The sequence below is a fragment of the Herpailurus yagouaroundi genome, unplaced genomic scaffold (genome assembly GCF_014898765.1).
Source record: "Herpailurus yagouaroundi ecotype Mexico unplaced genomic scaffold, PumYag 206, whole genome shotgun sequence".
Taxonomy (NCBI): Eukaryota; Metazoa; Chordata; class Mammalia; order Carnivora; family Felidae; genus Herpailurus; species Herpailurus yagouaroundi.
The window spans coordinates 1,283,143-1,305,026 of NW_024412437.1; the positions used below are offsets into that span (position 1 = coordinate 1,283,143).

General features: G+C 49.8%; 4 protein-coding genes across 7 annotated transcripts in view; 2 read left to right on the forward strand and 2 right to left on the reverse strand.

The window, feature by feature from the left end:
- Window positions 1-7,734, forward strand: part of DDX42 (DEAD-box helicase 42) — a 41,796-nt gene extending 34,062 nt beyond the window's left edge. For both annotated transcript variants that reach the window (XM_040452064.1, XM_040452065.1), the window contains 5 exons: window positions 792-1,068; window positions 2,265-2,491; window positions 4,142-4,252; window positions 5,388-5,489; window positions 6,142-7,734. In XM_040452064.1, the coding sequence (XP_040307998.1) occupies window positions 792-1,068; window positions 2,265-2,491; window positions 4,142-4,252; window positions 5,388-5,489; window positions 6,142-6,831 (1,407 nt within the window). In that variant the 3' untranslated portion in view covers window positions 6,832-7,734. The remainder of the gene's footprint in view (window positions 1-791; window positions 1,069-2,264; window positions 2,492-4,141; window positions 4,253-5,387; window positions 5,490-6,141) is intronic.
- A 128-nt stretch (window positions 7,735-7,862) lies between these two features.
- Window positions 7,863-15,171, reverse strand: FTSJ3 (FtsJ RNA 2'-O-methyltransferase 3). Its single transcript, XM_040452066.1, has 20 exons — window positions 14,961-15,171; window positions 14,681-14,786; window positions 14,115-14,161; window positions 13,909-13,988; window positions 13,340-13,439; window positions 13,053-13,247; window positions 12,858-12,973; window positions 12,640-12,744; window positions 12,454-12,554; window positions 12,151-12,231; window positions 11,881-12,027; window positions 11,612-11,747; window positions 10,081-10,259; window positions 9,812-9,932; window positions 9,462-9,724; window positions 9,119-9,204; window positions 8,930-9,029; window positions 8,631-8,814; window positions 8,437-8,531; window positions 7,863-8,355 (listed from the first exon to the last, which is right to left on the reverse strand). The coding sequence occupies exons 1-20, from the start codon at window positions 15,025-15,027 to the stop codon at window positions 8,163-8,165; spliced, it is 2,502 nt and encodes an 833-aa protein (XP_040308000.1). The 5' UTR covers window positions 15,028-15,171; the 3' UTR covers window positions 7,863-8,162.
- Window positions 15,172-15,279: 108 nt separating this feature from the next.
- PSMC5 (proteasome 26S subunit, ATPase 5) lies at window positions 15,280-19,768 on the forward strand. 3 transcript variants are annotated; one of them, XM_040452069.1, is made up of 12 exons: window positions 15,280-15,569; window positions 16,132-16,203; window positions 17,246-17,315; window positions 17,639-17,736; window positions 17,910-17,966; window positions 18,039-18,269; window positions 18,583-18,709; window positions 18,806-18,996; window positions 19,084-19,182; window positions 19,265-19,375; window positions 19,470-19,556; window positions 19,659-19,768. In XM_040452069.1, the coding sequence occupies exons 1-12, from the start codon at window positions 15,396-15,398 to the stop codon at window positions 19,710-19,712; spliced, it is 1,371 nt and encodes a 456-aa protein (XP_040308003.1). In that variant the 5' UTR covers window positions 15,280-15,395; the 3' UTR covers window positions 19,713-19,768. The 3 variants fall into 3 exon arrangements, with proteins under 3 accessions (XP_040308003.1, XP_040308004.1, XP_040308005.1); XM_040452070.1 differs by having other exon boundaries at window positions 15,547-15,663; XM_040452071.1 differs by lacking the exon at window positions 15,280-15,569 and adding an exon at window positions 15,914-15,966.
- A 53-nt stretch (window positions 19,769-19,821) lies between these two features.
- The window catches only part of SMARCD2 (SWI/SNF related BAF chromatin remodeling complex subunit D2), a 10,286-nt gene continuing 8,223 nt past the window's right edge, over window positions 19,822-21,884 (reverse strand). The window contains exons 10-13 of the mRNA XM_040452067.1: window positions 21,364-21,499; window positions 21,055-21,177; window positions 20,823-20,924; window positions 19,822-20,746 (exon numbers count right to left, since the gene is read on the reverse strand). Coding sequence (XP_040308001.1) covers window positions 20,693-20,746; window positions 20,823-20,924; window positions 21,055-21,177; window positions 21,364-21,499 — 415 coding nt within the window. The 3' untranslated portion in view covers window positions 19,822-20,692. The remainder of the gene's footprint in view (window positions 20,747-20,822; window positions 20,925-21,054; window positions 21,178-21,363; window positions 21,500-21,884) is intronic.

The following is a 21,884-nucleotide window of genomic DNA, read 5'->3' on the forward strand; positions in this document are numbered from 1 at the left end:
TTTTTTTTTTTTTTTTTTTTTTTTTTTTTCCAACGTTTTTATTTATTTATGGGACAGACAGAGACAGAGCATGAACGGGGGAGGGGCAGAGAGAGAGGGAGACACAGAATCGGAAACAGGCTCCAGGCTCGGAGCCATCTGCCCAGAGCCCGACGCGGGGCTCGAACTCCCGGACCGCGAGATCGTGACCTGGCTGAAGTCGGACGCTCAACCGACTGCGCCACCCAGGCGCCCCAGGAAGTTTTATTTTTAAGCTTAACATTTCCATCAGCATTGCCAAAACAATATATTGCGTTTTGATTCTTTTTTTTAATTTAATTTAATTTTTTAAAATTTACATCTAAAATTAGGGGCTCGAAATCACTGACCATGAAATCATGACCTGCACTAAAGTCAGACACTTAACCAACTGAGCCACCCAGGCACCCCTGTCTGCATTTTGTTTTTTAGTGCCTTCTATGTGCATGTATGAATTGTACTAGGAGCAGTGAGTGGGAAGGACAGAAAAGGAGGTTAATTGATTAGGGATAATCTGAACAGGCCTATAAAGAGGTCTTGCGAAGTACTTGGGCTTACGACTTAGGTGTATGTACAAATCAAGGGAGATGGAGAGCACAGCAATTTGAGAAGGAATGCAGGTTTTGAGCTGTACTTGACTTGCTGAAGGAAGGCCCAAGGAGAAGAGGGACTGTTCAGGGTTCTTCTAGATGCAGGTGGAACGTGTGCCGTCTGGTCCTTGCTCAGGTGCCCCTTGGTGCAGACGTCACAGTCATCTGTTTCCTCTTTTTCAGGCAAATGAAGATGTGACACAGATTGTGGAGATTCTTCACTCTGGGCCTAGTAAATGGAACTGGCTTACCCGTCGTCTGGTGGAATTTACCTCTTCAGGAAGTGTCCTCCTGTTTGTTACTAAAAAAGCCAATGCTGAAGAGTTAGCCAATAACCTTAAGCAGGAGGGTCATAATCTTGGGCTGCTTCATGGGGACATGGATCAGAGTGAAAGAAACAAAGTCATTTCAGACTTTAAGAAAAAGGACATCCCAGTCCTGGTGGCCACAGATGTTGCAGGTAGAGTATGACTTCCCCCAGTGACCTTACATTTCTATGTTCTGAACAGGCCGAGAGATGGCATTCTGCCGGCCTGGCTGGCCACACCAAATGGAACAAGCGGTTCAGAGTTATAGTGATCACAATCTGGAGCCTTGGGTACCACTTTTCACTTAATGTTTCTCTTTGAAAAAAAGAATCCCTGCAGTGGGAAGACACTCGGGGAAAAAAAATGTTGAGTCAGTTAATCATAGGCGAGGCCTTTGTTGTATGTCCGAATGTAGCAGCTGTCTTATGTTAATTGGGCATACTTCACTCAAGATCAAAAAGGTTTTTAAGTATGGTTCTTGGCTTGCATTGTGTTCTCGGTTTTTTGTTTTTTATTTTTGTTTTCCAATTTTCTTTTTAATGCTTATTTGTTTATGAGAAAGAGAGACAGCATAAGCAGGGGAGAGGCAGAGAGAGAGGGAGACACAGAATCTGAGGCAGGCTCCAAGCTGTCAGCACAGAGCCCGACATGGGGCTCAAACCCGTGAACTGTGAGATCATGACCTGAGCCAAAGTTGGACACTCAACCGACTGAGCCACCCAGGTGCCCTGTGTTTTCAGTTTAATAGTTGCCCCTAAAAACTCATGTTTTCTCCCCAAAAGGAGATAATTTCTCAGCTTCAAGGCAATTTGATGCTGGCTTTAGTTATTTTATATGTTCTTGGTGCAAGAGAGAGGCCATGGCAGAAGGCATCTGTCTCAGGCTAGATGGCCTGGCATCATAGAATCGACAATGGTGGGATTTGCTCTTGAAGGGTAACTTTAATTAAATGCTTGTGTATTAGCTCACCAAACCATACACTTTGCCTAGAGTAGAGGAATGTGGTTTCTTTTGTTTGTTTGTTTTTTTTTAATTTTTTTTTTTCAACATTTTTTATTTATTTTTGGGACAGAGGGAGACAGAGCATGAACAGGGGAGGGGCAGAGAGAGAGAGGGAGACACAGAATTGGAAACAGGCTCCAGGCTCCGAGCCATCAGCCCAGAGCCTGACTCGGGGCTCAAACTCACAGACCGCGAGATCGTGACCTGGCTGAAGTCGGACGCTTAACCGACTGCGCCACCCAGGCGCCCCAAGGAATGTGGTTTCTTAAAGAGCCAACATTTTGGATTACATTGTTTTTTCTGACTCATGCTGAAAAATAAAAGAATTTGGTTGTTTTTATTTCAGCCCGTGGTCTGGATATTCCTTCAATTAAGACCGTCATTAACTATGATGTGGCACGAGACATTGATACTCATACTCACAGGATTGGCCGCACAGGACGAGCGGGTGAGAAGGGCGTGGCATATACCTTGCTGACCCCCAAGGACAGCAATTTTGCTGGTGACCTTGTCCGGAACTTGGAAGGAGCCAATCAACATGTTTCCAAGGAACTCCTAGATCTAGCAATGCAGGTGAGAGGCTGGGCACACTTCACATTGCCCCAGGTTATAAAACTAAGTGAAAAAAATTCAACAAGCTTGAGAAGATAACATAGAAACAGGACAGGAAAGTTGGGGCCGTGGGTGGGGACAGTGCTTATGACAGATCGGTATTATAGGACATTAAAATTCATCTGGTCCATCTGCTTATCCTCTCCTTTCAGCAACATCTGTTTGCAAAGCTATTCCTTTTTGTGCAAAAATCTGTCCCTCTGAAATTTCTGCCTGCTTGCCTCATAGCATACTTGTAAGTTTAATCTCCAAGATGGCTACTATTTCCCTTACCACTCTTTCTCCCAGTCTTCTCCTTGGGGGGCCAAAAATGTGTGATGTCTTAAGAAAACGATATATTTAACTATTTTCTGTAGACTTAGGTCTCAGACCTTTGACAACCTTGATTACCGATCCAAAGCTGGGCGTTCTACTGAATTAAGTCTTGAGTCATTTTTTAATTTTTTTTTTTTTTAATGTTTATTTATTTTTGAAAGAGACAGAATGCGAGTGGGTTAGGGGCAGAGAAAGAGGGAGACCAGAATCGGAAGCAGGCTCCAGGCTCTGAGCTGTCAGCACAGAGCCCGACGCAGGGCTCGAACTCACGAGCTGTGAAGTCACGACCTGAGCCAAAGTCAGACACTCAACCGACTGAGCCACCCAGGCGCCCCTAAATCTCGAGTCATCTGAACACGTCATCCCCATATTACAAATGGATTCAGTATAAACATTCTGATAGTAAAGACTTTGTGTTTTTTAGATTTACAAGCCAGCTCACAGAATAGCTTATCCATAATGTACTCACAGTGTGGTACTGCTGTCCATGCTCGGGGTTCTGGGAATAAAGGACCTGCATTGCAGGAAGGAATAGGATACGGTTTCCTTCTCTTTCCTAGGTACAGAGAGCCAGTCGTAAACTACATTTTCAAACAGGATATATCTTGTCTTTGGCTTTTTCCTGCATCCCTTTTTGTGCCTCATGTTTCCTGTGCTCTCAGACAGTGTGATCAGCTTCCCTGGTCAGTGCCTTTCTGAAGCCAGCCCTACCTCTTAAGTACTTCATTTAGATTGTAACGTGATTGTCAGATAAAGGACTAACCTCTCCCAGTCATGTTGGCATTCTGAAGAGAATGTGAATAAATCTGATGAGTAGTGTTCTGCTAGTGATAAGTTCAAGGAACACTTTGGGCTGTGGGTAAATAAAACTTTCAGTTATGGGGCTACCAGTCCTGGACGTCTGCCCCTAGAGCCAATTCTGATGAGCCTCACTTTACATAGCCTTTTTCCTTTACTTCTGAACCCACCAGTTCTTAAAAGCTCCATTATTTGTATAGTCCAGTGGTATGTATAGATTGAGATATAGAAAATCAGTTCATTTTCCTCTAGGAAATTAGAAGAGGCCAGAGTAAGTGTTTCATATCTGAGGCTTGTGTGATCACTTCCCTTCCTGGTGCTAAGACTCCTGACAAATTTGGTGGACTAAACTGTTCCTATGAACAGTTGCCGTAAAAACGTTGGCTAAACATGAAGCAGTAAGTTCCTCCCTCCCCCTTAATTTCCTGTTTGATGTTGTCTTCTTTCTCTGGCCGCCTCTTCTTCCCCTCGCCTAACCTTGAATTATGTTCAACACAGAATGCCTGGTTTCGGAAATCCCGCTTTAAAGGAGGCAAAGGCAAAAAGCTGAACATTGGTGGAGGTGGTCTAGGCTACAGGGAGCGGCCTGGCCTAGGCTCAGAGAACACGGTGAGTCCAGACTACAGTAGTGCCCTTAGGGCTGGTCCTGAGTCCTGGAAGAGGTTATGACTGTCCTCATCTACCTGCAAAAGCCTCTCTGAGTTCAGAACCTTGTCTAGAAGGGAATGTTGTGACTTCTATTGAAGAAGCACCCATGTGTACGTGGTGACTAGACCTACTGAGGAAATAGTCTAGATTAGCAGTGGTTTGCAAACTGTGGTCTCTGGCAGCAGCAGTAAACTGCAAACTTGTGCACTATCCCAGGCCTGGTGAGTTAGAAACTCTGGGAGGTGGGGCCCAGCAGTCTGTTGTTACAAGCCCTCCAGCAATGGCCTAGAGCCTGCTGCTACGAACACAGGGTTACTCTGTAAACTCTACTGTATCTTGTAACTAAACTCAGGAATGCTTCCTACATTCGGTGAGAAATAGCACCAGAGTGAGGTGAGAGGTAGCTTTTCTCACAGAACGGTTAACAAAAGTGTCCCCTCACTGGCTTTCTTAACTTTGATTCCAAACCAAAGTAGAAAGCTGCTAGTCTGTTTCTGGAGCGTTACAGTTAACTCGGTGTCTTTGAGAAGAATCTGCTCCTGTGTCTCGGTAACAATGATGCACAGGACACAGATGCTAGCGATGGCTACCGTTGAGCACTTACTGTATGCCAGGGCCAGCCACTGCAGGCCGTCCTGTGTATTAAGTCCATCTTTACATCCACCCATTGACAGCAAGTACAGATGATAAACCTGAGGCACCCCAAGTTACACTCCAGTAAGTGCTGAAGCGGAGACTCAGACTGAAGAGTGGAACAGCGTATATGCTACATGCATACACTGTATACTGCCTTGTGGCCTCTTTGTCCGTAGCATAAAGCTCCACAGAATTATATAAATATCACGTTTGTGTGTGTAAATAGTACCACATGAACAGCTTTGAGCATTATCTGACTTCATTTCTAATATATTAGGGTTAATTCCCCCAAAACAGAATCACTGGGTTAAAAGTCATAAATAAAACATTTTAAAATGATTATTACTGTACCTTTTTCCACAAAATATAAATAAAAATATCCTGTTCCCATTGCAGCGCCCACTTCTGTTTCCAGTATATTGAGGCCCATTCTGTCCTCATGGGTATGCTTGTTTTTTAGGACCGAGGAAATAACAACAATGTAATGAGCAATTATGAGGCCTACAAGCCCTCCACAGGAGCCATGGGAGATCGGCTGACGGCCATGAAAGCAGCTTTCCAGGTCTGGATTTAAACATATAAACAAGCTTTCACTGGTAACTCTTGGGCTGCGATGATGGGCCTAGTCTTTCTGAGATGATAGCTGGGCTTATATGCTTGATGCTGGATTTAGAGCCTTCTCACTGCTTTCAGTTTTGAGTATAAACTTAGTGGTAGCTTACCTAGAGGTGTAGGTGTAGAAGCTAGGGAATCTCCTCCTGCTGGTCACTGACCTCCGTCCTCCCAAAGCCCAGGACTGTTGTGCTGCCGCAGGGCTGGTGTTCCCTCCCTGCCTCCACAGCCAAGAGTTTGCCTGCCTCTAAGACTGTTGTAATCTGATTGAGAGTAATTGCCATTTTCCAGCTAAGACAAGTTTGATTCTGTAGTTCTTATGAATTCTGAACACGTCTTCTATACTTCTCCAGTTGGCTGGCTAACCAGCTGAGCCTTAATGTATACATTTTATCTGCCCTCAGTGATGTTTCAGTTAGATCCCTAGGTTTATTCTGTCTCATTAATAGAGGAACATAGAGACCACAGAGTAATGGGGCCATCAGGATGCTCAAATCATCGTGCCAGGATAGCATAGAATTTGTGTACCTTCTATTGCCAAGCTTACCTGTCCAATTTTCTTGAACCCGCTATCTTACCTACTCCTGTTGTCTCTCTTTTAGTCACAGTACAAGAGTCACTTTGTTGCTGCCAGCTTAAGCAACCAGAAGGCAGGAAGCTCTGCTGCTGGGGCAAGTGGATGGACTAGTGCAGGGAGCTTGAATTCTGTTCCAACTAATTCAGCCCAACAGGGCCATAACAGTCCAGACAGCCCCATTGCCAGCGCCGCCAAGGGCATCCCAGGCTTTGGCAACACCGGGAACCTCAGCAGTGCTCCAGTGACCTACCCTTCCGCTGGAGCCCAGGGAGTCAACAACACAGCTTCAGGGAATAACAGCCGAGAAGGGCCTGGGGGAGGCAACGGGAAGAGAGAGAGATATACTGAAAACCGGGGTGGCAGCCGCCACAGTCACGGAGAGAGTGGCAATCGGCATGGCGACAGCCCCCGTCACGGAGATGGTGGTCGCCATGGAGATGGATACCGCTACCCAGAAAGTGGCAGCCGTCATGCTGATGGTCACCGTCACGGGGAGAACAGACATGGAGGAGGCGGAGGCCGACACGGAGAGAGCCGAGGCGCAAACGATGGTCGGAATGGTGAAAGCAGGAAAGAAGGTTGCAATCGTGAGAGCAAGGTGGACCCCAAGGTGGACAGCAAGATGGACAAGATGGACAGCAAGACAGATAAGACAGCTGACGGTTTTGCTGTCCCTGAGCCACCCAAGCGCAAGAAAAGTCGATGGGACAGTTAGAGGGTATGTGCTGAAGTGTGGAATCAATTGTCTTTAATTTTATTTTTAGAAAGATTTTTGGTAACTAGGTGTCTCAGGGCTGGGTTGGGGCCCACGGTATAAGGACCCCCTGCCCTTAGTGGATAGCTGGAGCTTGGAGACATTACCCTTTCATCTGGATCAGTTTTCAGATGTCTTCTTAGCAAGCTGCTTTGGTCCTTGGAAGCAGCGAGCGCTGGGAACTTCCTTTTGGGCTCTGGGTGAGTTGTCAAGGTCAGTTGGGAATACCTTGGAAGAAAGGGCCTTCTAGGGCACAAAACTCACTCTAGGTTTATATTATATGTAGCGTATATTTTTTACTAAACTGTCACCTTATAAACATCTACAAATAAAATTTCTTTTCTTAGCTGTGTGGCCAGGCAGTCCCTTTTAGGAGTTGGCTTTCTGCAAACCCAACCCACTGAAGTGTTTGTTAGAGATTTGGGGAAGCATTTTGGTGCTTCTAGACTTTGCAGGGAAGGGAGATGTCTGATTCTAAGCGGGAGTCCATGGTCAGGTTCCCCAGCCAGGTTTGTATCCAGTCCTGAGACAGGAAGCAGCAGCCTCCTGCCAGATCCAGAACCTCTGCCCTTCAAGAGGAAAAGATGATCCTGGAAACAAGACTGCTCCAGGTCTGAAGTGTTGCTAAATTTAAACAAAAACTCTGACAGCTTTTAAAGTGTCTTCTATTTCATTGTATTTTTTTTTTTTAACTTGCCACAATGGTAGAAAAATCTTTTGCTGAAATGATTTTGATGATTTTTGTTCTATCTTGTTTATAAAAGGAAAAGAAATATACATCCTTCGAATTTTGTGACTTTGTGAAGGTTTCTTTAAGATGTGCATTCCTTTCTGCTTGCTCTAGTAAATGTTTTACTACTGGGACCTGTGGATTGTTTGTCATTTGTACTTCACAGTGAGTACATACAAAGTAGGATTTATAACAGTGCAGCACATGGTGTGAACACCCAGGTAGGTGTTTGAGTTAACGCTTAATGGGAACTACAATGTCAGGAAAAAAAAGTACCCTGGTTTTTATTTGGATGAATGGGGGAAGACCAGCGATACTGAATATGCCACCCCAACACTAACCTTAAAAAAAGGTGTGTGTGTTCAATACCCCCACAGGACGGATCCGAGACCTGCCTTCAGGCAGGAGGACGTCTCCTCACCACGCAGGACCGCCTTGAGAGTTCTAGGCACCCCAGCTGTGTGTCCACCCGCTGACTGGGATGCAAACGAGACTGTAGCTGGTACCAGGGGGGCCAGAATCACCCCTCTGCGTCCTCACGCTGTCTTCTCAGAGGCTCTGCTCACTTCCGTCTGTGTTTTTTCTTCTGCTCTTTCCTTTGTTGTGCTCTTTGGTCCTTCTTCATCCTTGAGTCCACCACTTTGAAATGACCTCTGACCCCAGCTGGCCGGCGCACTTTGCGGCCCACACCTTTTTTGGCTACGACATAGGTGACTTGGCGTTTCTCCCTGCCGAGCCCAGCCTTCTTGTAGAGGCTGTAAATGGAAGGAGCAGGTTCAAGGCTTCCTGCTACTTTTCAACCCCACGTACCTTTGTGGGTGATCCCTCTCCCTCACCTCCTAAGCTGAGCCACTTTCTCTCGTTCAGAGATGTCCACGGTGTTCACCACAGCCTCTGCCTTCTTCTTGGTTTGCTCCAGCTTCTTTAGCATCTGTCGGGTGGGGGCGGGGGGGGGGGGGTAGGTGCTCAGTGAGACCTTTTCCCAGCTCCCTTCCCTGCACTCAGGCAGCCCCACTATTTACCCTCCTACCCTCCGTTTCTTTCTGGCTTTGGCCTCAGCAACTTTCTTGATGGGACGCGCATTGATTTCCCGCCAGCGTCGGCGGTAGTGTTCCACCTCCTTCTTGTCAATGGGCAGCTGCCGTACCCTGTGCTGCTTTTCCTCCTGCACAAACCACTCCGGGAGCTCTCCCTCCTCCTCGTTAAACGTATACCTAAGCAGAAAGAGAACAGCAGCCCTGAGGACCCCTCCAGGCTTCCTAAAGCAGAAATCACCCCCTTACCCACCCCCAGTCAGGGCCACTTCTCATGACTTTCTGGCCCTCTTACCTGCTGAAGGAATCATCTATGAGGTCTCGTTTAGCCTTTTTGGAAGAAGCAATGATAGCACCTAGGGCAAGGCCTTCAGGGTCTAGTATCCTACGTTTCACTAGAGAGAAAAAGGGACAATGTCAAAGCCTCCTTCCCAACACAGAAACTTCCAATGTCGCCTCCCATTCCATAAGGCGTGGAGCTCACTTGGGTCCTCGATGGGCACAATCTCAAACCCGTCTTCATCTGACTTAGGCCCACGGCTTCGCTTCTTTCCATGCTTTGGTTCCCAACTGCAGAAGGGGGACAATCATGTACTGTTCTGCAATTCCCCAGACCCACTCCTGCCTCACGCCCCAACCACGCTTCCTATTTAAGACTTGAACTTCCAAAAACACCCTCCCAGGCCATACCGCACACCACTTAAATCAGAACCGTTGGTACTTCTTAAAACTCACGGTCTACAGCCAAAGCTGAAAACCCAGAACGTGGAGAAACGGTCACAACCACTGCTTTTTCATCCCTTCTCCCGTCACCTGCAGGCACTCACCTCTCCCCATCCTCGCTGCTGCTATCGCCGTCTGAGCTGCCATCTCTTTCTTCCCCGCCAGGCCCACTGGCGGCCTCTGCCTCTGAGGGAGCCCCTGCCCCTGCTGGATCCTCCTCCTGGCACGGGGGAGGTTTTTCCTCGGTCTTCAAACTGGAAGGAGGTGGCAGCTGCTGCCGCTCCTTCCGACGGCTCTCATACAACAGCTGCGCTTGACTGATCTCCAGGGCCTCGTCCGCATCATCCTCAAGCCCACTGAAGCCATCCTGTGATTGAGAAGGGGAATATTCAAGCCGCCTTTCTCCCAGGGAATGCTCATTCCCTATCTTTCTGGGCTACCAACCTCTTCTTACCTTAGAGAACCACAGACTGGCTTGTTCTTCCCGCAGTACCGTCCTTTCCTCCAGTGGTACCAGCAGCGGATTCTCCTCTTCTTCCTCTTTGTCACCATCTTCTACTTCAGCAAATCGTACACTGCAGACCCAAGGAGAATGGGTGGAGGATGGGTGCCCCGGAGGACCTGCTCCCTGACACCCTCTGGCAATCCCTAGGACCAGCTGTGCTTCAAAACTCACACTGAGGGGGTCAGTACTCCCTCCTGCACGCACACCGCCGCCCTTACCGCTTTTGGTCCTTTAGACGCGGAGATCCTCCAACTCCCGCCAGCTCCTCTGGATCCAAGTCACTGTCCAGAGATGTGTCGTCATCCTCGACATCTGATACATAGATGTCATCCCTTGGCACATCAGACAGAAATGTGTCCGCAGCACTCATATCCCCTTGTGTTACCTCCTCTAACAACTAGAGTTTGACAGAAACAAAGAGATCAAGGGTACTCCTAAGGAACATACCACTGCTTCTCCCCGCCCGGCTGTGTTATCAGCAGAGCTTGAAAATACGCTGTGGCAAATACAGAGAAGTGACAGGTCTAAATGTTTAACACCTCCCGTTCTAGACCAGGCCACTATCCCACGCGCTGTCTTCCAATAGTACCAGAAATAAATTTTAAAAAACACCCCAAAGCCTATATATAACATCAAATGTTAAAATAGTCTGAAACGCTGGTTATTCTTTAAAAATTACTCTCAGAAAGCACATCGCCTTCTGAAAATAAGTCTACGAGTTTTGTTTCCACGGAATAAAAGAGCCCAGGCAACATAACATCTAACAAGAATGATTTCAGTTACAAACTCAACCTCAAAATCCATTTTCCTAATGACAAAGCTAGCTGTTCTTGCGAGTTTACCACATTAGCAGTGATTATACCTAAACCCTCTTTCGATTCGTCCCCAAAACCCTGGTCAGTAGGTTCTGTTATTCTTTCACAGATAAGGAAACTAAGGCAAAGAACTACTCTGGCAGTCTGCTCCAGAACCACTGTGCTCTCTCCCTCCTGCACTTGTACCAAAGATGACCTGGTTTCCCTTCCCACAAGGGCCACAAAAGTTCACTGTGCTTGCTGATGCTGCTTTTATGATGGAAAAGCAGGTTCTCCAGTATTTGGCAGAAAGCACCACCTAGCAGCCTATGGCGTCAAGGTGCTAACTTGGTCTTGGTGAACGGAAGAAGGCTGCCCTCCTCCGAAGGAAACCATCATGCGTCCTGGTATCACAGTTACCCTGGCTGCATCTACTAGTACCTAAGCTTACTGCAAAGAGTGTCTCTTAGTTCTAATATTCTAGTTCTATGAGAATAAATGCACATCCTACTCATAAATGTTCCTGAGCTTATCATTTTAAATGTCCTTAAACGTTACTTATTTTTTTTATCGTGCAAGCAGGGGAGGGGCAGAGAGACAGAGAATGTGAAGTAGGCTCTGAGCTGTCAGCACAGAGCCTGATGCGGGGCTCAAACTCACAAAGCCCAAGATCATGACCTGAGCCCAAGTTGGACGCTCAACCGACCGAGCCACCCAGGTGCCCCTAACCTTGTCATTTTAGTCGTATGTTTCCTCCTGGCTTTTCAAGCACAAAGCTCTGGGTTCTTTCCGTCTCCTGTCCCCAAAAATGAGGCCCCTCTCATTTTATGGGTGAACACAGCAAACGTGAGCCATGAACATTCAGCACACTTCAAACAGACATTCAGTGCCCCCCACGTCCAAATACCTAATGAGATCATTCGGTCTCCTCAGTGTGCCCTAACCCCACCCTCACCTGGTGACCCCGGATGGTGCGCAGGGAGAACATGCCAGTCTCCCCCTCATCTGCAATAGAAACCCCAGGAAGGTCCATCTTCAGCTCCACACGCTCCCGCTGTTTTCTCTGCTCACGCAGCAGCTTCTTTTTCTTCCTGAGGGGACAACGAGGAATCCTGCCTGCCCAGCTCTAAAGGTTCCCCATCTGTGCCTTCACCCCCTCCTCCAGCTTCACACACCGAGGTGCTCCGCAGCGGGGCTCCCCAAACGCCTCCCCACTCCCCTCACCTCTTTAATTCCGCCACCTCCTGGGCCTTCATCTCCGCCAGGGTCCGGTCAAGTTGCTCCTCCTCTTCTTCCTCCTTCGAGGGCTGCCGCACAGTCCCGGCTGTTGACTCTTCATCAGCCTCCTCCTCTTCCTCTCCCGAGCTGAGACTGACCACGGGGTCCAAGCACTTATTTTCTCAACACACTTCCCCACCAACTTTGCTTATTTTCTCAACATGCTTCCCCACCAACACACAGTCAACACCTACCCTGGTCTAATTCCCTCCTCACCTGATGTCCATTGCCTTCGCCTGCTCTTTCAGCTTCTTGGCCACGTGCCGCCGAAGCTTCGTTCTCCAGTTCAGTAGGGACCTGCCCCAGAAATACCGTTACTGACCCTGCCGTTTCCCTCTTTGTCCCTGCCCCCTTTTTAGCCCCGCCCTCCCAATCTCTAGCACAGCAGCATCCTGTTCCCAGAAATCCGATGCTAGCTGAATTCCTCAAATGCCTTGAGGAAGAAACCGCTGCTGCATCTTCAAAGGCCTTTCCCTGCCTTTGGGGCTCCTGGCACCTATGCCCGCCCCTGCCACACACCTAAGTTCCTTGCGCCCTAGCACTTTGATGTCCTGACAGCAGGCCCGCACATCCTCAGTGGTGGCTGGATGCTGTGCCAACTCTTCATCATCTAGCAAGATCTGTTTGGGAGTAAGAAAAGGAATCGGGAGATTTGGGGCTCAAGTTTCTGAGGCTTCCTTCCACCCCTCAAATCTCAGGACTCACTTCGCTGGCTTTGGAGAGGAAGTCAACAGGGTTGGCAGCTCGGAGAAAGTCGGTGACTGAAGTTCGGTGATAAAGGGTGAGGTCGCCCTCAGCATAGCCTTCAGCCTTAGGGAGGGAAATAAAGTTAAAAAGGCCCTTCTAAGCTGTCTATAAGAACCACCAGGCCCAACCTCCCCTGAGTTCCAGAACCTGAGAGTGGTCCCATTCCCCAAACACACCTTTGGCTTCTTCTTAGTCACCAATTCGGTAACAGTCTTGGCCTGAACTTCAATCTCCTTGAAGGCAAATTTGGGGTCAAAGAATTTACTGTCAACCTTGTCAGGAGCCAGGAATCCTAAGACGATACGATATATAAGCAAGTGTGCTTTGGCAGCTAAAAAACCGAGTCACGAGAACAAAAATGCGATGCCCACCCTGGCAGACTACAAAGATCTCCGCAGATTCATGGCGGGAGGCCTGGGGCTTAGTGGCCTGGACACGGCGAAAGAGCTGCTGGAAGATCCACAGTAGGGGCTGATAGTCACGAGAGCGAAAAACCTTTGTGATAAAGCAGCCACCGCGGGCCAGAAAATCACAAGCCAAACGCAGAGCCATCAGTGTCAAGTGGGCTGTGGGAAAGAGACAATTAGCTGAGGACCTCTGCAGCCTGAGAGGGCTGGCCCACCTCCACTCTCCTCTCCAGGCCCCCCACTCTTGGCACCTTGTGAATAGGCATCGTGGACCCAGCTAGCCCCAACGTTGGGGGCCCCATCATTGAGCACAACATCAACTTTCCAGGTCTTCAGCTCCTTCTTCAGGGCCTACAGAGAAGAAGAGGGACCAGAGCAACAGGAACACAGAAATGACTATGGACGGGGTCTCTGGTCCAGTGATTTGTCTACCCAGTCACTTGCTGAATGCCCACAATGGGCCCAATACTGTGCCAGGCACAGGAGACACAATGATAAAAATATGTAATAGTAACATAATAACAACAACAACAACACATCTTCAAGGGAGTTACATTCTACTAGGAAGCCTACTGGAAAAGATTTCAATGATATCTCTGCACTTCCAATTCTAAACACCTCATTCCTGATTAAAATAAAACCTGCAGTGGAGACTAAGCATATCACGAGCCTTGTCATACAGAATGTGCGGACACTGCTCAAGGCATGTTACAAAGAAAAAAGCTTGCGTTCAGGGGATCTGGGTAGTGAGAAGTCAGATGTGGCTACGTGCATGTAAACCAGAGAGAGAGAGAGAGAGAGACAGAGAGATTCCTATTACCTGCCTACAGCGTTCTGTTGTGATGTCCTCCTGGAGTGTCACCACATTGGGAAGAGGCTTGATTGGAACCAGGTCCACTCCTGGAAGAAATCAGGTCAGAGAATTCCAAAAGCCTGCCTCAAGCAGGGAGAAAGAAAACGGAGAACACAATCAGTATCTCACACTCCCACCCGTTTAAACCCTCAGGAGGGCCACCTGTTACTCACCCACAATAAGGCTGGATACAGGCATAAACTTAGCAGCCACCTGCAACCTATTAAAGAATAATAACGATTGGGGCGCCTGGGTGGCGCAGTCGGTTAAGCGTCCGACTTCAGCTCAGGTCACGATCTTGCGGTCCGTGAGTTCGAGCCTCGCGTCAGGCTCTGGGCTGATGGCTCAGAGCCTGGAGCCTGCTTCCGATTCTGTGTCTCCTTCTCTCTCTGCCCCTCCCCCCTTCATGCTCTGTCTCTGTCTCAAAAATAAATAAACGTTAAAAAAAATTTAATAAAAAAAAAGAATAATAACGATTAAAATAATCCAAGACCGTTCCTTTTCCTCTCTTGACAATGTGAACTCTCTCCATGTGTGTTAGAACCGGTATCAGGTGCACTGGCCAGAGCATGTAAAATACACGTTTCAAACCTCTTCTCTGCGACCTACGTCTACAATAGAGAAGTTTGAGGCTGATATTGTTACCGCATTCCTCCCTCCCCCAGTGCAACTCTCAGTCATTCAAGGCCGGAAACCAAGGAACAGCCATGAAGAGCCACAGGTACCGGCTGTTACTCACCATCCCCCTGGCGCAGCACACAGGTCCAGCAAGGCTCGGGCTTTCTGCAGGAACTGAAAGCGGCGATTTAACTGGATCAGCTTGAAAGCAGAGCGGGAGCGGTAACCTGGGGGCACCGACAAAACGTTAAACTCGGCGGGGCGTTTTCCCAGGAGTTCTGCGGTCTCACAACCCACCACCCGGTCTTCTAAATTCAAACTCAATATTCGGAAAGGGGCGAATCGAAAAGGTCATTCGTTCGCTCTCTCCCTTGGTGGCAACGGCGCGGGCCTTGACTCACCGGTCTCCTTCGCCAGATGATAGAACTTGTCCCTCCGGCTCTTCCCGACTTTGCCTTTCTTGCCCATGGTGGAACGGGGTGTGTGGGAGTAGTGTCACTCAATCTGGAAACAAGGCAGAAATCGAAGAGCCTCTTCCCGAAGCGCTACAGTCCACTTCGGCGCGGCAAACCCCTACCCCCACCACCTTTTTCAGTACTCGGGTAGCGGCACACGTGGGCAGCACACGTACTTCCGCTTCCGCTTGCGTCGCTTGCGTCCCCGGCTCCAAGTGTCCGCCATTTTGAGCGTGGCCTCAAGTAGTGTAAGTTGGAAGTTGGGGCCAGAGGAACAGATTAGCTGAATTAAAACTGAGTTCCTAGGGAGCAAAATTTAGGGTTCTGTGGCCTCTTCATCCCTTTCCAAAGCGCCTGACCTCGCGTAGCCACCTTCCCATCATGGCCTCTGTTTTTGTAAACTTCTCGCCGCACAACCCGCCCATTGACCCGGAACTCTTCTCTGCCAGGGTTGTCGGGCCCCTAACCCCTGCTTCTGCGCCTGCGCGCCAAGGCGGCTCAGATGCCGGCCGTCTCTGCGGGAGAGGGAAGATGGCGCTTGACGGACCGGAGCAGGTATGGCGGCTGCGGCGGCCGGGCGGGGACTGGGGGCTCGATGCGAAGAAGGCGTGATCCGAGGTGAACTGCCAGCTGGGGGCAAGAGGGTCGGGTGAGTCGGGGTTGGGCGGACCAATCCAGAGGGGGCCCTGCCTGGGACTGGATCTGCTGTGTCAGTGCCGCCCCCGGCGGGTAAGGGCCGGGAGAGGAAGACAAGACCCCGTGGAAGCCAGAGTGGGTGAGGGGAAGGGTGGGAACGGAAACCGGCCCGTCCGCGAGTCGCAGGAGGCAGGGCCCCCGATCCTCCTGGTGACTCCGCTTGTAAGTAATGATACCTCGGGTTTCTATAGCGCTTGATTCGTTACAAAGCACTCCCGTGTATGTTGTCTCTTGATCCTCCTGAAAGTCTTATGAGGTAGGCGGCATTCTTATTCTGCTTTTAGTTTAGTCATGGGGAGTGGAGGGTTCTAAAGAGATGGACTGAGAAATTCGAACCCAAATCATTCCTCCAAAGTCCGGGCTGGAAATGGGATTTTACCTTGGATTTTTAGCCTTTTCAATAATTACACTGTGTCTTCAGATGGAGCTGGAAGAGGGAAAAGCAGGCAGTGGACTCCGCCAATATTATCTGTCCAAGATTGAAGAATTGCAGGTGAGGACGGACTCCAGAGGTCCAGAGGCATCCCCCTTCTAGGGAGAAAGGGGATGAAGGATTGATGGAGCATGTGTCTACCAATCCATATTATTCCCCTGGGGGCGCAGTGGAAGAAATAACTAGTCAACCATAACAAGTATACAAGTTGTCTCTGGTTTCTCTTCACTCTCACCCCTTTGAAAGTAATCCATATTCAGTTTAAATTATACATCGTGAAGAGTCAAATTTTAACCTAAAAGGTTCCTTTTAGCCAAAGATCGTTCTTTTTAGAAGAAGCCTGAACGAGTGGGTTTCTTATATAAGAGAAGACATAAGCTCAGAAAATTTAGCACACTGGGGTTGGGGCAGGGTGAGAGGAGGAGGGCAGACAATTGCCCAGTGTGTATAATGCTGATTCCATGGGACTGAATGAAAATTGGGCAACCCAGAGCTCTAGCCTACAGATGGAGCAAGAACTACAGCAATAAGGAAAATATTGAAGGAAAATGTTGAAGGACAACCACAAGGACAATTTCTGAACTCTTGGTACTTTTGCAGCTATCAGGTTTATCATTTTTGAAGTGCTTTTACAGGTGATTTCGTTTGTTCTTCATGATGGTCCTGAAAAGAGGCAGGATAGGTGATGTTATCCGTGTGTACTTACAGTTTGGTAACAGACCTTTTAAATGGCTTTCCTTAGCCTTATCTACCTATTGGCAGCAGTGGGGTTAGAATTTAGCCTTCTGACCCAATGATCTTTTCACTCTACCATGTTATTGACCCATGAGAAATTAACTATGACAGCCAGCTGTAACATTTCTCCATTAGGGCTTATTATTCCTGGACCAGCATTAGGACAACTAGCCTGTTTTGAGGCCTGCCCTTGGTCCCAGGGGGGAATCTTGGAAGAAAGGATAGCGTCATTAGGATCATGTTAGACAATCTGTAACGTTCAGGTGCCTTGTACTCTTCTGTCACTCAGCTCATACTAGCCTTGAGGATCTTGGCCAAGAGTTGAATCTTCTAATATTTTCTGTTCTATGTTTCTTATCCTCCACAGCTGATTGTGAATGACAAGAGCCAGAATCTCCGGAGGCTGCAGGCACAGAGGAATGAGCTCAATGCGAAAGGTGAGGAGGAAAAGATGGGAAGACTATATGGGCATTTTGTCCGAGGTCTGATTGTTCAGATTTCCCTAAATTGAGACTTCACATTTGGTGCTTATTGTTTTCTCCTAGAGTCCAAGGTCATGCTTTGCACTGTTCTATGGTTGTTCATGCGCATGCCTCTCCTGAGCTCCATTGTAACTCCCTTGAAGACCTAAGTTTTGACTTTCTTTTTGTGGTCTTTCTTCCAAAACTTTAAAATGGTGCTTAATTCACGCATCCTGAATTGACTCATGGGAGAGGGGACACCAAAGCAGCTGAGTGACCCCTGACTCTTTCCCATCCAGTTCGCCTACTGCGGGAAGAGCTACAGCTGCTGCAGGAACAGGGCTCCTATGTAGGGGAAGTAGTCCGGGCCATGGATAAGAAGAAAGTGTTGGTTAAGGTAAAGGCACCATGGCCCCCAGGAAGCAGCCCAATGCCCAGGGCGTTCCCATACCTTTGTGTGTAGCCTTGCCGGGACACCTGTTACTGTTCTTTTAGGACTCCTAGGTCTTCCTGGGCAAGGTGGGTGGTTTAGTGGCCATCAGGAAAGGTCACGAGCCCTCGTTTCTTTAGGTGCATCCCGAAGGCAAGTTTGTCGTAGACGTGGACAAGAACATCGACATCAACGATGTGAGTGTGGCGTGTGGGGGTTTGGGGTCAGCTCTCCCCACAACACTTGCTGACGTCTCTCCTCCCGCCCAGGTGACACCCAATTGCCGAGTGGCTCTAAGAAACGACAGCTACACTCTGCACAAGATATTGCCCAACAAGGTAGACCCCCTGGTGTCACTGATGATGGTGGAGAAAGTGCCAGATTCAACCTATGAGATGATCGGTGGACTGGACAAGCAGATAAAGGAGATCAAAGAAGTGATCGAGCTGCCTGTCAAGCATCCTGAGCTCTTTGAAGCGCTGGGCATTGCACAGCCCAAGGTGAGAAGCAAGGCTTCTGCGGGAGGGCCCTGCTGTTACTGTTCGTCCTGTCCCGGCCAGAGTGAGCACAGGGCTCAGGACAGACTGGACCCCGCTTAAGCTGGCCCTCCCTGTGGAAGAGGGGCTGGGGGAGAGGGCTGCTGCAGCAGCACTGAGGTGGTTCAGAAAGAAGCTTTATGAGGGACCTTGGCATTCGGTACTTACGCTCCTAGCATCTAGTGTGAGACCTAGCCCAGAGCGAGCGCTCAGGAAATGTTCACGGAGTGTGGTGTGGGGGCTGGCTTCTGCCCTGAGTTCTCCCGTTTCTCTCTAGGGGGTGCTGCTATATGGGCCCCCAGGCACTGGGAAGACACTGTTGGCCCGGGCTGTGGCTCATCATACAGACTGTACCTTTATTCGTGTCTCTGGCTCTGAATTGGTACAGAAATTCATCGGGGAAGGTAACTGACTAGACACCTGAAAACGAAGAAGCGAGTGGGGGGAAGTGAGGGTAGGGGACTCATTGCCTCCTTAACGCCCGCCTGGCCTCTGCACAGGGGCAAGAATGGTGAGGGAGCTGTTTGTCATGGCACGAGAACATGCTCCTTCTATCATCTTCATGGATGAAATCGACTCCATTGGCTCCTCACGGCTGGAGGGGGGTTCCGGAGGGGACAGTGAGGTGCAGCGCACAATGCTGGAGCTGCTCAACCAGCTGGATGGCTTTGAGGCCACCAAGAATATCAAGGTGAGGTGGTGTCCAAGGAAAGGCCCTGGGTGAGGTGAGCCCAAGGAAGGGCTCGGTTGATGCCACCACGCCGCTTTCTCCACTCAGGTTATCATGGCTACTAACAGGATTGACATCCTGGACTCGGCGCTGCTCCGCCCTGGGCGCATCGACAGGAAAATTGAATTCCCACCCCCCAATGAGGAGGTTTGTGACGGGCAGCGCCGGGAGCGGCTCCGGCTGCGGGGGGAAGGCCACGGGGCTCAGCCTTTTCCTCTCTCTTCTCTAGGCCCGGCTGGACATTTTGAAGATTCATTCTCGGAAAATGAACCTGACCCGGGGGATCAACCTGCGGAAGATTGCTGAGCTCATGCCTGGAGCGTCAGGGGCTGAAGTAAAGGTAATCGGAGAGCCCGAGTTGAAAGGGGCAGAGGCAGAAAGGTCCGAGTTCGAGGGCATACGGCAACAGTGCCTGGCTTCCTTTCTCTGCTCAGGGCGTGTGCACCGAAGCCGGCATGTATGCCCTGCGGGAGCGGCGAGTCCACGTCACGCAGGAGGACTTTGAGATGGCAGTGGCCAAGGTACAGGCCTCTACCTTCCGGCCTTTGTGGACGGGGTCTCTGGAGCAGTGGGAAGAGAGCGTGTGTCGGCTCAGTTTGTAACCTAATGCTTTCTCCCTCCAGGTCATGCAGAAGGACAGCGAGAAAAACATGTCTATCAAGAAGCTATGGAAGTGAAGCGGTGGTCTTTTGTGTGGCTCCTTCAAATAAAGCTCTGCAGGACAAGCTCTTAAGGACTTCGGTCTGTTAATGCGTGGCCACACCGTTCAATGACCAAGTCTGGGTATCACCGATAAACAAGGATTTATTTGGAAATTTCCAAACCTGCCAGAAGTGGCACCTGCCAAGCCCTGGGGTCCGCCCTCCCTACCGAGTTCCAAAGGGCAACAGCGGTTCTCCCCACCTCCCCCTCCACCGCTCATGCACACCCGTACCTCAGGCCATGCCAGAGAACTGGAGTCCCCTCCAAGGAGGCTCTACCACCCTGGGCCCAAGAGCTGGGGTGGCCGCCCTCTGGCATCCCAGGAGATGATGGCGGCCAGAGCCGCTTGCATAGATTGAGGAAAGAAGATAAGGAAGGAGGCACCAAACAGGGCTCCCTGAAAACCCCAACTTACCCCTGTACAAAAAAAGTGGCTCCCGCATAGAAAAACCTGCTTCCCAAATAGTGCAAATACCCAAAGGAAAGGAAAAAACCAGCAGCAAGACTGCGCTGGTAGGAATGGCAAAGAACTTTGGTTTAGAAAGGCCAGGAAGAGTGTGAGCTGTGCCCCTCTTCCTCACCCAGCTCCTCGGAGCCAGCACTGATGCCAGCTCCGAGGGGGTCTGTAAACAAGCAAAGCTGGCGGGCCTGGTTCTGAAGTCTCCATTGCTATGTCAAACTACAGCCTCCAGCGGACCTACTTGGGCCTGCCTGCCTGCAGGGAGCAGAGGAGGCATCTGTTCTGAACCCATTTAAAGCCGAAGTGTAAAGTAAATATAAGGCTTCGGGGACCAAGCAACAAGGAATCCTATCACTACATTTACGAAACTACAGCCAGGGAACACAGGGTGACAGCAGACACCCTTCACCCCATCCTTAGCCTATGTGTCTGTGGCCCCAGAGGGTGGTCCCCTTCCAGGTGGAGGTGGTGGGGGGGGTGGGGGTCCCTGAGCAGTTAGGTCAGGCGGATTCCCAGCACCTGTTCCAGTTCTTGCCTTCGCTGCTGCACCTGGAGAAAGGAGAGACCGGCGGCTCAGGCCTCTGCCACTTGCAGCCTCAAGAGGGCACACAGGGCAGAGCCTCACCTTGGCAAAGATGTGCCTCCCCACTGCTTCCTGGGCCCAGGGCTGGTGGTAGAAAGCAGCTCGTCTCTCTTCCTCAGGATTCCCAATCACATCAGTGATGATCTGCGGAGAGCCAGGAGGAGAGCTGTATGCAGTGCCATTCCCACCCCTGCGAGCAGAAGTAGTGACGGGGAGGGGGGTAAAAGTCTCCCCAGGGCTTAGCATGGGATCAACCTCAGGAGGAGGACCACACCTTCAGATCTCGGCGCTGAGATCGGAGCCACTCCTGGATGAAGTCCTGAGGGTCAGTGCTAAAGCTGAGCATGAAATCCCTCTGGGTCTTCAGCTGGTTGATGGACTCAATGGTCTCATGGATCTGGAGAAAGGAGTACGTGTGTCAGACTGGTCCCCACTCTTAGCATGTCCTGTTTCCAGGCCTAACCCCAAAGGACTCAGAGCAAGATCCCTTCCCAAGGTGCTACATGTACAGAAATGTCCCCCAACACAGCCTACCCACCCTCATCTTGGGTCCCTGAGGAGGCTGGGAAGGCAGAGGGCCCACCTTGACATCAAGGGAGGCAATCTCCTGTTGATTGGTGGTGGAGGCCAGAAAATTGCTCATCTGGGCCTTGAGTGGGTCGTCTACCTCCACATCAATGTCATAACACGCTGTCTTCTTCTGGTCATTAGGGTCTACGCTGTAGGCAGGACGCAGGAGGGGAGGGGTCAGCACCCAGCTACGTTCATCCCACCCACCAGGGCCAAACCTGCACATGCTCAGGTAGCAAGAAACCAAACCTGCTGCTTCTCTTTGGTTTTACATCAAGCCGAAAGTAAACGGTTTTTGTTCTTAACGTATAAGGCTTTTTGTTTCTAATGTTTTATTTATTTTTGAGAGCGTGAGAAAGAGCGTGTGAGCAGGGGAGGGGCAGAGAAAGAGAGGGAGACAGGATCCAAAGCGGGCTCTGCACCGCTGTCCGTGAATTCATGAAATCATGACCTACGCCAAAGGCGGACGCTTAACCCACTGAGCCACCCAGGCGCCCCGAGGTAAATGGCTCTTCAAAGAGCCTTCCCATTCCC

Excerpts from the sequence above, each read along its gene's own strand:
- FTSJ3 (XM_040452066.1), bottom strand. The coding sequence starts at position 15,027 with ATGGGCAAGAAAGGCAAAGTCGGGAAGAGCCGGAGGGACAAGTTCTAT. Across the intron at positions 13,248-13,339 it reads CCACGATGCCTATTCACAAG|CCCACTTGACACTGATGGCT; the intron begins GTGCCAAGAGTG and ends TCTTTCCCACAG. Across the intron at positions 12,232-12,453 it reads CTAGGGCGCAAGGAACTTAG|GTCCCTACTGAACTGGAGAA; the intron begins GTGTGTGGCAGG and ends TTTCTGGGGCAG.
- PSMC5 (XM_040452069.1), top strand. The coding sequence starts at position 15,396 with ATGGCCTCTGTTTTTGTAAACTTCTCGCCGCACAACCCGCCCATTGAC. Across the intron at positions 17,967-18,038 it reads AGAACATCGACATCAACGAT|GTGACACCCAATTGCCGAGT; the intron begins GTGAGTGTGGCG and ends CCTCCCGCCCAG. Across the intron at positions 18,710-18,805 it reads ACAGAAATTCATCGGGGAAG|GGGCAAGAATGGTGAGGGAG; the intron begins GTAACTGACTAG and ends GCCTCTGCACAG.